This window comes from Psammomys obesus, unplaced genomic scaffold (genome assembly GCF_907164565.1).
Source record: "Psammomys obesus unplaced genomic scaffold, mPsaObe1.curated_primary_1811, whole genome shotgun sequence".
Taxonomy (NCBI): Eukaryota; Metazoa; Chordata; class Mammalia; order Rodentia; family Muridae; genus Psammomys; species Psammomys obesus.
In genome coordinates, this window is record NW_026585686.1 from 1662075 (window position 1) to 1677000 (window position 14926).

At 38.0% G+C, this 14926-nt stretch overlaps 1 protein-coding gene across 2 annotated transcripts in view; it reads right to left on the reverse strand.

Moving 5' to 3' along the window:
- Positions 1 to 14926, reverse strand: part of Dennd4c (DENN domain containing 4C) — a 100613-nt gene that overhangs the window by 30657 nt on the left and 55030 nt on the right. The window contains exons 13-20 of one of the 2 annotated variants that reach the window (XM_055629595.1): positions 11853 to 11998; positions 10945 to 10980; positions 10712 to 10842; positions 8641 to 8773; positions 4967 to 5173; positions 2438 to 2566; positions 1364 to 1508; positions 977 to 1120 (exon numbers count right to left, since the gene is read on the reverse strand). In XM_055629595.1, the coding sequence (XP_055485570.1) occupies positions 977 to 1120; positions 1364 to 1508; positions 2438 to 2566; positions 4967 to 5173; positions 8641 to 8773; positions 10712 to 10842; positions 10945 to 10980; positions 11853 to 11998 (1071 nt within the window). The remainder of the gene's footprint in view (positions 1 to 976; positions 1121 to 1363; positions 1509 to 2437; positions 2567 to 4966; positions 5174 to 8640; positions 8774 to 10711; positions 10843 to 10944; positions 10981 to 11852; positions 11999 to 14926) is intronic. The other variant, XM_055629605.1, reaches the window with a different exon arrangement.

Below are 14926 nucleotides of genomic sequence, written 5' to 3' on the forward strand. Positions count from 1 at the left end.
TATATATATATATATATATATATATATATATATATATATATATATATACACACACACACACACACACATATACATGATTACCCCTATCTAAAGAAGAAAAGCCAAAAAACCTGAAAAATACAATACTTAAAATACAATCAGGTATCTTTCCCCCACCCTTGAATGTCAGCAAACTTTAACCTAATAAATGGGAAATTACCTGAAGCGGTTAACATTCAAGGGTAGAATTAAAGCACACCGTGTATCCATAGCTTCAGTTCACAAAAGTCTGTTTGCCCCACACCTTGACAGCCCAGGACAAATGCAGCACCAAGAAACAGCACAGAGTAAAAAGCAGAGCGACAAAGAGCAGAGAAAAGGAAACTTGAGTCATCGAGACAGGTCATCAGAGGAAGCACAGGCACTAGACTGAGCTCTGTAACAGAGGCGTAGGAACAAGCAACCAGACAACACACACGGGAAGGACGTGCAGCACGTATGCGTGTTCTCATTACAGGTGCTCTGACTTCAAGACAGAGGCTGTGCCTGTGGCTACATACATATAAGCAGGTTCTACAACTACAAGTCCTACACGGAAATACCCTTTTTTCAAAATGATTTATTTTCTTCCCTTTCCATGTATTCATAATATCAAAGTTCTAAGTTAAAATTTCAACTTAATGAAAAAAGGATTTATAAATTGTATCTGTTCTGTTCAAGTTCATTAGGTCATGACCCTAACGACTGTCTCTGACACTTTCACAACTTTAAGATGAACAAATACAAAGACCCACCATGCTAGTGCACTGTGAACTGCGCCCCAAAGTCGATTTCTCACTACCGGAAGTAAGGAGAAGTGCAGAAGCAGAACCCTCTCAGTGACACACACTGCTTACAGAGCACTCCCTTTACGAGAATTCAAGAAATGTGTTGTTTTTTTTTAAAGAAACATTTAAACAGTAGTAACTGAAAGGTTAGTAAAATACAGTTTTAGTACCTGTGCTAGAGTGATTATCAATGGAATCAAGGCTGATTAAGTCTTTGACGAAGACTGTGTCCCCACTGTTAGCATCGTTAGAACTATCCACACTACCATGGCTCACTGTGTCCCCATCACTTCCACCTGCAGCACTCTGAGGAGCTGAAGATAAGGACAAGGAGTTCAATAATTCATGGACTGATACTTCTGAAACTAAATATAAATGGTCCACAGTTAATTTATAATGACACAACAATCTGTAGATTTCTGTGGAAAAAAAAATAACAAAATCTATCTTTTTGTAAATAAAAATGTCAAACAGAATTAAGTTCTCTACTTCATAAAATTAAACCTTCATGTCTATATACCTATGGTTAAAAAAATCTTTCCAATCACATGTATTACCTGATATTGAAAAGACGTGAGATTTTTGCCCAGTCTTTTTAAGCGGCTGCCTAAATTGGGCCAAACCATGTACTACATTACGTACTTTCGTCCATAAGAAAATACCACTGCGAGTACTGCTGGGCCACGGGCTCTCCAAAACTACCTAAAGGAAAAAAAAAGTTATTTATGGCCAGGAGCTGCTTCAGTAGGTAAAAGCACTCTCCGTACATGCTTTATGATATTCCAGAACCCTAAGCTGCAGAAAGAACCAAGAGTTGTCTTCTGACCACCCCACAAATTAAAAAGTAGTCAATATTTAAAAATTAAGTTAAAAAAGAAATATGACAAACGTTAGCAAACATGTGCAGAAAAGAGAACTTTGCACCATGGGTGGGCATATAAATTAGTAAACTCACAGTGGAAAACAGTACGAAAGTTCCTTAACAGCTAAAAACTCCAAATACACATTCATAGGAAGCGAAATCAGTGTTTCAGGGCACCTGCACTCCCGAGTTCACTGTAGCATTGTTCATGACAGCCAAGAAATGAAACCAACCTAAATGTCCATGAATGGTACAGAGAATGTGGCATATATACACAATGAAACACTAAGCTTAAAAAAATTAAAAATAAAAAATGAAACTCTTGTCACAATAACCCAGGAAACCTTGAAGACATTATGGTAGGTGGAACAGGTGGATCTCATGATCTTGCCTTTCACACAGAATCAGAAGCAGTGACGTGCAGAGGGCAGGGGCTAGGGGGCAGTAAGGAGATGTTGCTCCGCTGTTGGACAGGAGTAAATGTGAGAGATCTGTTCAACATGGCAACTCAAGTTCATGACAATGGATTCTGAAAATTGCTAAGAATAGATTTTAAGTATTCTAACCACAAAAATTAGTACATAAGGTAATATTTAATTAGCTTAATGAAGCCATTCTAAAATATATACAAGTTTCAAAATAGGTTGTATATAATATATACAATTTCTGTCAATGAAGACAGGAGAATAACTTCCCCTTAGCTGAAGTTTAACAAATAATAATATTTTCTGAAAAATATACTGCCATGCCTAATATTAATGAATCTTACCTTATTATAATAGCCATATGTAATAGCATTTGGTTTTATCCTAGCAGTTTTCATTTCGAATAAGACTCTCACTGCTAAAACAGGATGAACCCAAAGTCCACAAAGCTGCATCACTACACGATAGCACACCTAAGAAGAGGAACAAAGCATCATTAGCGTGTTAGTTTACTTGAGCCTTACAGAGATTTTAAGAAGACTCTACTCAACCAGGTATGGCGGACACACGGGCGACAGAGGCAGGAGGACCAGGAGTTCAAGGCCACCATACGCAGTGACTTCCAGGTTAGCCCAGGTTACAAGACGCTTATCTAAGAAAACAAACAAATATAACAACACACCCTACCGACCTAATAGAAATAACCAACAGTACCAGCTCTTTCACACACAGTTCATCTGTTTGAGAAAATAAATCTATATAAGGAAAAGTATTGTTTTCCATAATATGAAATGCTGTTCTTCACAATGTGAAAAAAGAATTCATTTCTAAAACCAAATATGGTTAAAATACCTTTTACCCCAATCAGCATGCTTTACATTTTATGCTAAAGGAACCATAGCTTCAGGATGCCCTGTTAAACACATGGGACTTAACTGATAGAATGATGGAGGCATAGGAAGGTATGCCAGTAACAGAGCCCTTGGCCAGCTCGTGTAAAGCCCTAAATTCAATCCCTAGAAGCACCTCCCTAATAAACAAATAAATAAATAGGAAAGGAAGGAATGCAGAAAATTAAATGCAATGCAGAAAATTAAATGCAATGCAATATTATTAGCAAAGACATTTTTTATTTTAAAATCTAATCTGGTTTGAGTGTCATCTGTAACTATTATAACACCAAAATTAACTTCCAGGCCAGGTATAGCAGCTCACACCATTAGTCCCAGCACTGGCAGGGACAGAGGCAGGCAATTGCTGAATTCAAGGCTAGTCTGATCTACATAATGAGATCCGGCTAACCAGGGCTACATCGTGAAAACACTGTATTAAAAAAAGAAAAGAAAAAGCCAGGCAGTGGTGGCACACATCTTTAGTCACAGCGTTTGGGAGGCAGAGGCAGGCAGATCTCTGTGAGTTCAGGGCCAGCCTCATCTACAGAGCAAGTTCCAGGACAGCCAGGGCTACACAGAGAAATCCTGTCTCAAAAAACAAAAGCAAGCAAGCAAACAAACAAACTTTCAAAGTGGAAGGGGCAGAAAGAAAAGCTAAGGAAGTGCGCTCAGTTTCCCCAAGACACAGCGGGATAGAAATACTTAAGGTGGATCTGAGGCTTGAGAGAACGCATAATGGCATTAGCACATCATTTACTGAATGCTGACTGTAAGAGAGGCTTGATGTATCTATCAGCTGACCTAACCTCACTTAAGTCAACCTTACGAAGAAATCTATTATTATCTATAGGAGTAGTTTCCAGTGGCAATAACTGCCATAATCTATAAATGGGAGAGAATGATATACTGGCCTCTAGTGGGCAGGAGTCAGCAATGCTGCTAAACATGCTACTAGTACAGGATGCACACACATACACAGACAAGAATTCTGTGCGTCACAAGTCAACAATGCCAATGTTGAAAAATGAGGAAGCTACATTTTCAGATAAATAATCTGAAAAGGTTTATGTGATTTACCTACTTAAAGCAATGTACTAAGAACACCTGCAAGTCTTTTACCTCTGTTCCCTAACGAGGTTATTATTAGAATAAAATAAAATTACTGTTACATTCTGTGTAAGTAAGGATGTCTTTGTCTCATTCCAAAGTAACAGTTTACAGCATCTCACAAAGTCACCCAGCCTGGTCTTAAAAGGGTGATCCTTCTGCCTCAGCCTCCCAAGCACTGCTATACATGCATGTACAACCACTCCCAAGCAAAGCAGTGATTTTGTTGTTTTGTTTTGTTTGTTTGTTTAGCAGGGTCTCCTCATGTAGGTTTGGCTGACCTTGAACTTACTATGTAGATGACGCTAGGAGTGCTGGGATTTAAGGTGTGTACATTGCCATACCTAGCCAAAGCAATAACTTTTAATACATATTTTAAACAAACAATATATACTAGCACCATGAAACAACATGATGCTTTTTGCATACCTGCTTCATGAAAATGACTGAGCATGATTTAAAATGACTAAAAGCTAACTTTTTGCTTGTTTTTCAAGACAGAGTTTCTCTGTGTAACAGTCCTAGCTGTCCTGGAACCTCCCTTGTAGACCAGTCTGCCCTTGAACTTACAGAGAGCCACCTACCTCTGCCTCTTAAGTGCTGGGACTAAAAGTATTAGCTACCACACCCAGCAGACTAAGCTAAATTAACTCATCAAATTTCCTACTTTCCTTTTTGTTTTTTAATTTTGTTTTGTTTTATTATTTTTAAGATAGGTTGTTGCTCTGTAGTCCAGGGTCCAGGCAATCTCTTGCCTCAGCCTCAGTGCTAGGATTATAATCATTAGTCAGCATGACTGGCAAGACCCAAACACTTCACAACATACACAGGCATGGGCTGGGGACCCGGCAGCACCTGTTGTCTAGCACTTGCCTCATCCAGTGGATCCACATCTGTCTTCCTCATCTTAATAAGCACATCGTACGCCTGCTGGAGGGCTCGGACCTTAGGATGAGAAACTCTAACATAGGCTGGGAGACAGATAAACCACAAACTGTAACAATGACTGAAGAGACACTTGGCCCATTGTGGTGGATTCATATAACATCTCTTTGCCAACTTATGAGCTGTTTTTATCTCCTATAAAGAAAATAAAGATCACTGTATTCATTAAAATTCATTACAGTAAGTGAAGAAAAAATTTTAAAGGGAATACTTTTATTTTTCTTTATCATTTATTTACTTATTTTTTGGAGACAGTTTCTCTGTGTAGCCTCGGCTGCCCTGGACTCCATTTGTAGACCAGGCTGTCCAGGTACTCACAGAGCCCACCTGTCTCTGCTGGGATTGCAGGAGTGCACCACCATACCCAGCTGGAAATACTCAATGTAAACTTAAACTTTAAAAATTAAAGATTTTACAGTCTTAAATTTGTGCCACATGGTTCCAAGAACTTTGGTTTATAGCCCAGCAGCTGCTGCTGCTTCCTCTTGCTCCTCTTTTGGTTAATATAGTTACTTATTTTATTTTTCTCTCTTATATCCTGACCCAGTTCCCCCACCACTCCTCCCACACCCTCCCCCCACCTCCCTCTTCCTCAAATCCACTCCTCCTCCGTTTCCATTAAAAAAAAAAAAGAGCAGCCTTCCCAGGGTATCCACCAAACATGCAAACATGGCCTAACAAGTTACAGTAAGACTAGGCATAAACCTTCATATCAAGGCTGGATGAAGCAGCCCAGTAGAAGGAAAAGGGTCCCACGTGGAGGCAAAAGAGTCTGAGGCACCCCCACAGCCATTGTTGAGAGTCCCTCAAGAACACCAAGCTACACAACCATAAGATGTATGCAGACCCATGCAGGACCCCTGATTATTGCTTCAGTTTCTGTCAGCCCCTATGATTCCTGCTTAGTTGATTCTGTGGGTTGTGTTCTCCTAGTGTCCTCTAACCCCTGGCTCCTCCAGTCCTTCCTCCCCCTCTTCTGTGGGGTTCCCCTGGCTCCACCTAGTTTGGCCTTGGGTCTTTGCCGAGTTCACAATGGCCGAAGGGCAGTCAAAATCGGACATGTAAAGATTCCAAGGTGTTTCACTACTCACTGTGCTCCATCACATGACAAATGACACCCAATTGCATCACAAATGCCAAGAGGCACGGCCTGAGATGCCTTTATTGTTATTAGGAATACAGTGTTTTTACAACATATGCAGTTCCTTCTTTTTATAAAACATAATGACTCAACTATAGAAAAACAGACTTAATATTTCTCTATCATTGTTCCTCAGTATGTAAACATCCAATAAAGGTATTTTGTGATGTGTGTTCATATTTGTATGTGTGCGCAGGCACGTGGAGGTCAGAGGTAAACTCAAGTGTCACTCCTCACGTGATTATTCACCCTACTTTGGTAGGTCCTATTGGCCAGGACCTCTCTGATTAGACAAGGCTGGCTGACCAGCAAGCCCTAGGGATCCTTTTGAGTCTTTGCCTCCTCAGTACTGAGGTTACAAGTGTACACCACCTCACCTGGCTCTTTTATGTGGGCTCTGAGGCCGGCAACAAAGTCCTCATGCTTGTAGACCGAGCACTTTACTGACTGAACTGTATCCAGTTTTGTTTTTGGGCTGTATTGCATCACAATGTTTTACGTTTTAAATTTTTGTATGGACTACTGACTTGAGTTTCACTTAAAAAACAGTCATTAAGTGACTCTTTTGGTTTACGATTAGAACAGAATTTCCAATAACTTCTGGACTGGTCCTAAACATACTTCTGTTATCTTGTGCTATATGTTTACACAAAGTGGCATTTTCAAAGGACTGACCAACTCTGAAAAGGACTGAATACGCTGTATATCCTGCAACATGTCCACAGCTCATGTGCAGGGGTCAGAGAGCAACTCTGTGGAGTCATTCTTTCCTTCTGCCCTTTGATGGGCTCCGGGGATGAGCTCAGGTCACCAGGCTTGTACACCAGGTACCTACCTTCTTTTCTCCAGGCCACCTCTACTCATAAGAAAAAAATATTTTCCTCATTCCTCTTTCTACTAACAAGAGTTATTTTCTGCAAAGATTTCCACTTAATTCTCCCTTCTGGGTTTACTGTTTACATGGATTCTCTAAATGAGAAGTTCTTTAAAAATAACTGGTCCAAGACTAGAGACCGTGGTTTATAACTGTGATCACAATTCCCACGAGGCCAAGGCAAAAAAAAAAAAAAAGCCACCATTTCAGTTCATTCTGAGGAACTTCAAAGTATCAGTGTATAAAGAATATTATTTTAATGCATTTCAGAATAGCTAAATACTTTCTTCCTAAAACAAGTGCTACAATCATGTAAGACGTCTAAGTTGTCCTATATTAACTCCCTTTGATGTAGCATGTGTAATACTGTTCTGTAATAAGACACAAAGAAAATACAAATCAAAGCTACCCTGAAGTATCTACCACTTCATATTTACCAGATGGCAGTAGTTTTAAAAGGGTAGATGGTAAGCACTGAAAAGGATTGTAATATCAGAACCCTTATACAACATTAAGGGAAATGTAAAATGGTGCAGCCATTCTGGAAAACAGCTTAGCATTTCCTCAAGATATTAAACAGAGAATTACCATATAATAAATATAACAGCCCTATTTCTAGCTAAAAGGAAAGACATGAAAGCATAATCCACTTGGCACCTGCACACAAATGCTTATACCAACATTATTCATAGTAGCCACAAGTAAGAACCACTGTGTGCCTATGAACAGATAAACTACTACTCTATGCATGCAATTCAGTCAAGATTGAGTACTAACGAATGCTAGAGGACTGATACATCTTGAAAAGATTATACTAAGCTAAGACAACCACAAAACAATAAAACTACATTACCCTACTTATAGGAAATGTCTAAAATATTGCATCTGTAGAGAGAGAACACAGATTAGTGGTTGCAGAGGTTTGTGGGGAAAAGGCTGTGGGGACTAAAAAAAGGATGTGGGGTTTTCTTCTAGAATTATCTGTGTCTTTAAAATTAAATGAGGTGGAGGCTGCACAATCCTGAGAACACATTAAAAGTCTCAGAGTAGAAAAAAAAAAGCTACTGAATTACATAACACTTTAGGTGGGTAAAAAGTAAATTCATATACTTTTGTGTGATGTATGAATTCAATCACACTAAAGTTATACTGAGGTTAAAGGTATGTGCCACCACTACTGGTTAAATTATATACTTTTTACTTTATTTCTTTTAATATCTGAGGTAGGATCCTCACTATGTAGCACTGGCTGCCCCAAAACTCACTTTATAGACCAGGCTGGCCTCAAACTCACAGTAATCTTCTTCTCTTTGCTTCCTGAGTGCTGGGATTAAAAGCGTGTGCCACCATGTTTAGAAAACTTATACTTTTCTTAAGGTGTGTTTGATTCTCAAGACTTCTCTTAAATAATAATGAGTGCTTTAAACTTCAGCTTTAATATCAAGTCAGGAACAAGAAATACAGGTTATACTCATGTCAACCACAGCAGGCCTTCAAATGATTCCTAAGGATTCTATACTACAAGCTGCATGTCACATATTTTTTTTTACATTTTCAATGAACACAGTTACATAAAGAGTATCTGACCTGTTTAGTTCTTTTAGCCATGAGAGCAGGGCTGTTTGTAATGCTATTCCCAGGAGGATGTCTACTGAAGCACAGTTTCGGCTCCTGTGGGCTGTCAAAAAGCTTAAGATCCAATCTTGGAAAACATGTATAACTAAAATAGAAAGCAAAAATAAAACTTCTGATTTAAAAAAAAAACAAAAACAAAAACAAAAAAAACCCTTCTGATTTAAAATCCAACTACTCAGTATTTAGGCATAAATTTCTAAACCTCCTTTGTTTCAAAGTAGGAGAAACTCTAGCTGCTCCAACCTATGTATTTTCAACCAGTTTCTAAAAAGAAACAACCCTGACATCTTACTTAAAAAGAGGACTTCATAACTATTTTAATAAAATCCATATGTTCAAGAATAATTATATAATTCATAGAAATATATAACTATATAATTTTGTAATCAAGTTTTTCTTTAAGATATTAGTTTATACTAGCATTCAAAAGAAAAAAATGCACTTTTTATTTTAGAAATGTAACATGATTTAACCAATTCTTTGTACTGCTGGATATTATTCAGTTACTTCAAAATATAATTGTCTTTGTAAGTCTATCTATGTAAATATTTTTGCTTAATTTTTTAAAATGAATACTAAACCAGTGTTTCTCAAGAGAATTGGACATATTCTAATCTGTAGCAGATGACTTCAAAAATGGGTATACCAACACACATATTCTAGCAGCACAGCATAGCTCAGCCTCATGAGGTAAGTCACAAAGCTGTTCAACAGTTTGGTGTGCATTTCTTTTTTTGGGGGGGAGGGGGGCAATTTCTCTATGTAGCCCTGGCTGTACTGGACTCACTTTGTAGATCAGGCTGCCCTCAAACTTACAGAGATCCATCTGCCCCGAGTGCTGAGATTACAGGTGTGTGCCACTGAGCCTGGCTACCAAGCCAGGTACATTTGGTGTACATTTCTTTAAATGCTAAGAAAGCTGAGTATTTTTCATGTGACTGATTCTTTCTCCTTGGCAACTGTCTACTGATTTACTCTGACAAATTTTCTTCAAAGAAAGGTTGTCTTACCTACTTGATTGTGCCTCATCTGTCAGAACCAAAAGCCTCACCTACGCAAGTTAAGTCAAAGCAAAATTAAATTCACAGCAAGAAGTCGAACTAGCATTTGATTAAGACGCTCAGTTGCTGGCATAGCTCCGGGTTCACTTAGCCCTGCTGAAATCAGTTTTTTTTACAAAGGTCCTAGACTGTTCCTTTGAAAATGATTGTAGAAATATAGCATATACATGTATGTATGTATATATGCCATATATATATATAGAGAGAGAGAGAGCGCACATATACATGTGTCTGTAAAAATAGAAAGAACTATGAACAAGTCCACAAGAAACAAGGTAAATAAGAGTAACTGCATACACTATGGTCATTAAAATATTAAATTCGATGGCATGGAAGAATGTTCAGACCATTAAAGGCAAACACAGGGTACAAAGAAAATGTGTAAGATGAACTTATCTATATAATATACAGATATATCTAAACTTATTAATAAATCTGAGATTAGTACTAAAATTGTGTGCTCGATTTATTTTTAAGTTTATTAAACTAAGTACCATGATTATTAATAAGGAAAACAAATTCATTATAATTTCTGCAAAGATTCTCATCCAAATCCTACTAGGTTTTCTTTAAACACAAAATGACTGCTCTACTTTCACATTTTCTCTATTTCACTAACTGAAGAACTTCAGAGGATTAAAACTCCTAAAGTTAGTTAGTAGGGAATCTCAAAACAAAATAAAAAGAACAAAAAACCTAAACTCAAAACTTTTTCTTGAAAAATAAAATTCTGAAGATTAAAACGTGGTAGAACACTTAAGTGAATATCAATGTCTGCCTTCCCTTCCAGGCCCTGTGTCCTTACACAGTACTGCCTGGTAGTAATACCACAGAATGTTGATCTTAATTCACACTGAAAACTGCCTACACAAATTAAGAGGGTGTGCATCTCCTAATCATGGCAAAAACTGAAACAAACTACCTAAATTATGCCCAAGTAGCTCTTAAAAAATTCATGTTACCTGTACTGAGGTGACAAGTTATTTCCATCATCAGGAGGTGGCTCAGGTGGCATTATAAATACAGTGTGCTCACTTTTCTGTGAATCATCTAGCTCTATCAATTTAGTGTCCTCTGCTGAATCCAAATCAACCTGAAAATAAATATATTCTCCAATTAATTCCAATTAATGTGCATATAGGCCATATCTAATTCTGAAACTCAACATTTCAACATAAGAAAAAAAAAATCATACCTTGTCTGTTTTCTCTGCACCTTTATCCGGAAACAACTAGAAGAAGAAAAGAGAAACTCTTAGTGAAAACATCTACTGAATTCAATAGTTTTTTGAATTTTTAAATCCTGATTAAAAACAAAGAAGAAACTGGGGCCTGGAGAAAAGGCTCAGTGATTAAGAGCACTGGCTATACAAGCATTAAGATCTAAGTTCAGACCCAAGCACCCATCAAGGTTGGCAGAGATGGGAAGACTGCTGGAGTTTGCTGCCAAATAGCCCAGCAGCAGGTGCAGTGACACACCCTATCAAAAAAAAGAAGGGTGTGGGGGTTAGAGAAGGGGTAACACATGACTAAAATTACAGCACTTAGAGGGTGGAGGAGTTCAAGTCATCCTTAGTATGTAGCAAGTTCAAAGCCAGCTGGCTCAAAAGAAACCTTGATCAATAACATAAAAAGTCTTACAGATATTAGAAAAGTATTCTGAAAGACATTAAAGCAAGAAGACACAGTGCACCTCTACATATAAATTCATAGCTTTTAGATAATAAAACTAATCGTATCTTGTTCGTTTAAACTAAAACCAACAACAACAAGGGAGGGTGGGTTTGGGAGGAGAGGTGGGAGGGGACTACAGCTGGGATACAAAGTGAATAAACTAATTAATAAAAAAATAATTAATTAAAAAAGACTTAGAAAGGTGGGAAACATTCTTAACAATTAACAAGCTTAGAGAGAAAAGTAGTAGCAAGTAAATACCTCAGAGGAAAGATTACACACACTGACACACACACACACACACACACACACATACACACACCTGTCTATATCAGATTACTTTGAGCTAAAACAAACAAAAAAACCCTATTATTATAGAAGTTAAACCAAATGTTTTTTCTTAAAGTTGGCATATAAAACAAAATTTTACCTTCTCAATACAGTCATCAAAAAATGCCAATCCAGTATCTTTATCACTTACAAAACTGCATTCTTCAATGAAACGAATAAAAATCTGTGTTTTGGATAAATGAGTATAGAATTTTGTATAGGCACGGTCCCGACTTTTTAAAAAACCTAAAAAATAAAAATTAAAAAAAAAAAAACAGAATTGTAATAAAATTTAAAAAGGAACTAATATATAAAATATTACTTCACACCCATATGTATTATATTCTCTTTACACAAATCCACATTTCTGGGAATTTCTAACAATCACGTAGAGCTCTTTCTCTCTGACTCAAGTAAACCCTGATAGTAATCTCTTCACTAAATTATAAATCTTCTAAGGGACCTCAGCCCAGTGTCCTCAGAAAGACAGAAACTCTTCTCTGGCTGGGCATGGCGGCGCATGCCTTGAATCCCAGCACTCAGAAAGCAGAGGCAAGTCAAACTCTGAGTTCTGAGTTCAGGCTTAGCATGGTGTACAAGGCAAGCTCCCAGACAGTCAGATCTACACAGAAACCATATAGAAAACAAACAAAAATTCTCTCTGAGACTCTACAACTCTTAAATCAATGGCTAACGTATATTTAAACAGTCAATTTTCTTCCTCTGCTATGAGACCATCATCTGTGCAGGTACAGTTTAACCACCTGGGTAACAGTCCACTATTTGACTGCAGTCAGGGGCCTCTCCTTCAGTGACTGGAGGTCAGAACTTGTCAGTCTCTTCACTGCTACCATCACCATCATTTATCACGACTGTGGTTTAGAGATCAAGTGTCACATGAAGTAGCTCGTGTCTTGAGGCCTACTCCACAGCTGATGGGACTACTGAGAGGGGATTGGATCATTCACCAATGGGCTAATCCATTTAGTTCATATTAAATGAAGTATTAGCAGGTAGGTCCACTGGAGGAAGCAGGTGACGAAGCAGCTCTGGATATATCTTGCCCCAAGGGCCCTTTCCTATCGTTCCCCGTGCTTCCTAACTGTCAAGAGGTGCAGAGTTTTCCTTAGCAAGGCTCTTCCACAGAAGTCCTGCCTTACCAAAGGCCCATTAGTTGTTTTTCCTCGGGCATGTTGTCATCACAGTGATGAAAAGGTAACTGACATGCACAAACCATGAAACACTCAGGGATCTAAAGACCATAGTTCTTAATGATCCCACTGTTTATCCCACTTATACTTTCCTTGCTGGCTTTCAATATAACTACTAATCTTTAATTTCCACATCACTCCCAGATCACTATCTCTGTTTGTTTTGCTTCTATAAAAGTAAATTACTACTACTACAAGCCCTTTTTATTTGGCTTTGGTTTTGGTGAGAGTAGCAGACAAAGAAGGTGAGGAAATAGGCTTAACGAAACCACCAATATACCAACCCTTGTGTGTACCACGTGTGCAGGTATCCTAGGAAGCCATAAGAAGACAATGAACCCCCGGAACTGGAGTTCAAGGTGTTGTGAGCTGTCCAACATGGTGCTGGAAACCAAACTTAGGTTTTCTACAAGAGCAGTTTCCTTTTTTTTTTAAGATTGATTGATTGATTGATTGATTGATTGATTATGCATACAGTGTTCTGTCTGAATGTAGAACTTCATGCCAGAAGAGGGCACCAGATCTCATTATAGATGATTGTGAGCAACCATGTGGTTGCTGGGAATTGAACTCAGAATCTCTGGAAGAGCAGCCAGTGCTCTTAACCTCTGAAACATCTCTTCGGCCGGCAGTTCACTCTCTTAATTGCCAGCCATCTTTTTATTTTAAAGACAAGAGTCTCACTTTGTAGCACTGGCTGACCTAGAGCTTTCTATATGGACCAGGCTGCCCTTGAACTCAGAGATTTGCCTCTCCCTGCCTCTTGAACACTGGGATTAAAGGCATGTACCATCAAGCCCGGCCAATTTATTCTTAAAGTCTGAAATTTTATCTATCTCAACTAGTCCTCCATAATTTAACACCATTTAAAATATGGTTTTTAGACCACTTTTCTCTGTTTTTTTTTTTAATGCCTTAGGGCATTCATCATGCTTTATTACTCATCCATTCCCACCCTCTTAATCAACAGATAAATTATTAGATAAAATAGAAGCAAATTATGGGGGAAAGTGGAGATAGAAGGAGGAGAAGATGAGGAGGGAAGGAGAAAAAGAGCCAGAGAGGAAGAGGGGAGACAAGGGAAAGGGGAAGGAGAGTGGGCAGCATTTAGTTGTTATGTATCAAAATTATTGAACTTACACTTTAATAACCAAGCTTCCAGAACCACACTGTTTATCTCAAACTGTAATCATGGGTGGTAATATACCACCTTAAATGCAACTAATAGAACCATACACTACATACTGCATTTCAAAGACGATGCAATAAAATAAGAAATGTAAGGTTATTTTATTAATAATTTACATTTTTAATTTTATGCTGAAATGATACTGTTTCAAACATGTTAGAGGATATAGAGTTACAATTAGTTTTCTTAGTTGTTGAACTTTAATGTGGCTACTAGAAATTAAAAACTGTACGTGTAGCACACATGGTATTTCTACTAGGCAGAGTGGCTCTTGATACAAAAGTTTCCAGGAAAGAGATGAGATGAAAATGTCGAGTAACAACACAATGATAAAGCAGCTCATATATGCAAATCTAAAAAACTCTATAACAACAGTTATTGAAGAAATGATAGCCTGTTTGCACTGTACTTTAAATGAAATGGAGGGGAAGGGAATGAATGGATGGGACAAGCAAAACTGCTGCAGTTAAATGACAGCTATGCGAGGGACAGCATATGCATTTTAATTGCACAAAAAGTTATTCCTAGCCAGTCTTCACTTTGTTGGGTCTTCAGAAAAAGCCTCTTTGCAAGTTAGCACTCTCACATAATCAACACACTGCTTAGAATTTGCAGTACTTTGTTGTCTATTTTGTGCATTCCCTAGAACAAATGCTGTACTATTTATATAAAACCTCAGATCAGTGTGACTCTCAGAGAAAGACAGGAGAGAATATATTAGTTAATCAGCCACCACTGTCCATAGAAGTCAATATTCTAGACTGTCATTTAAGG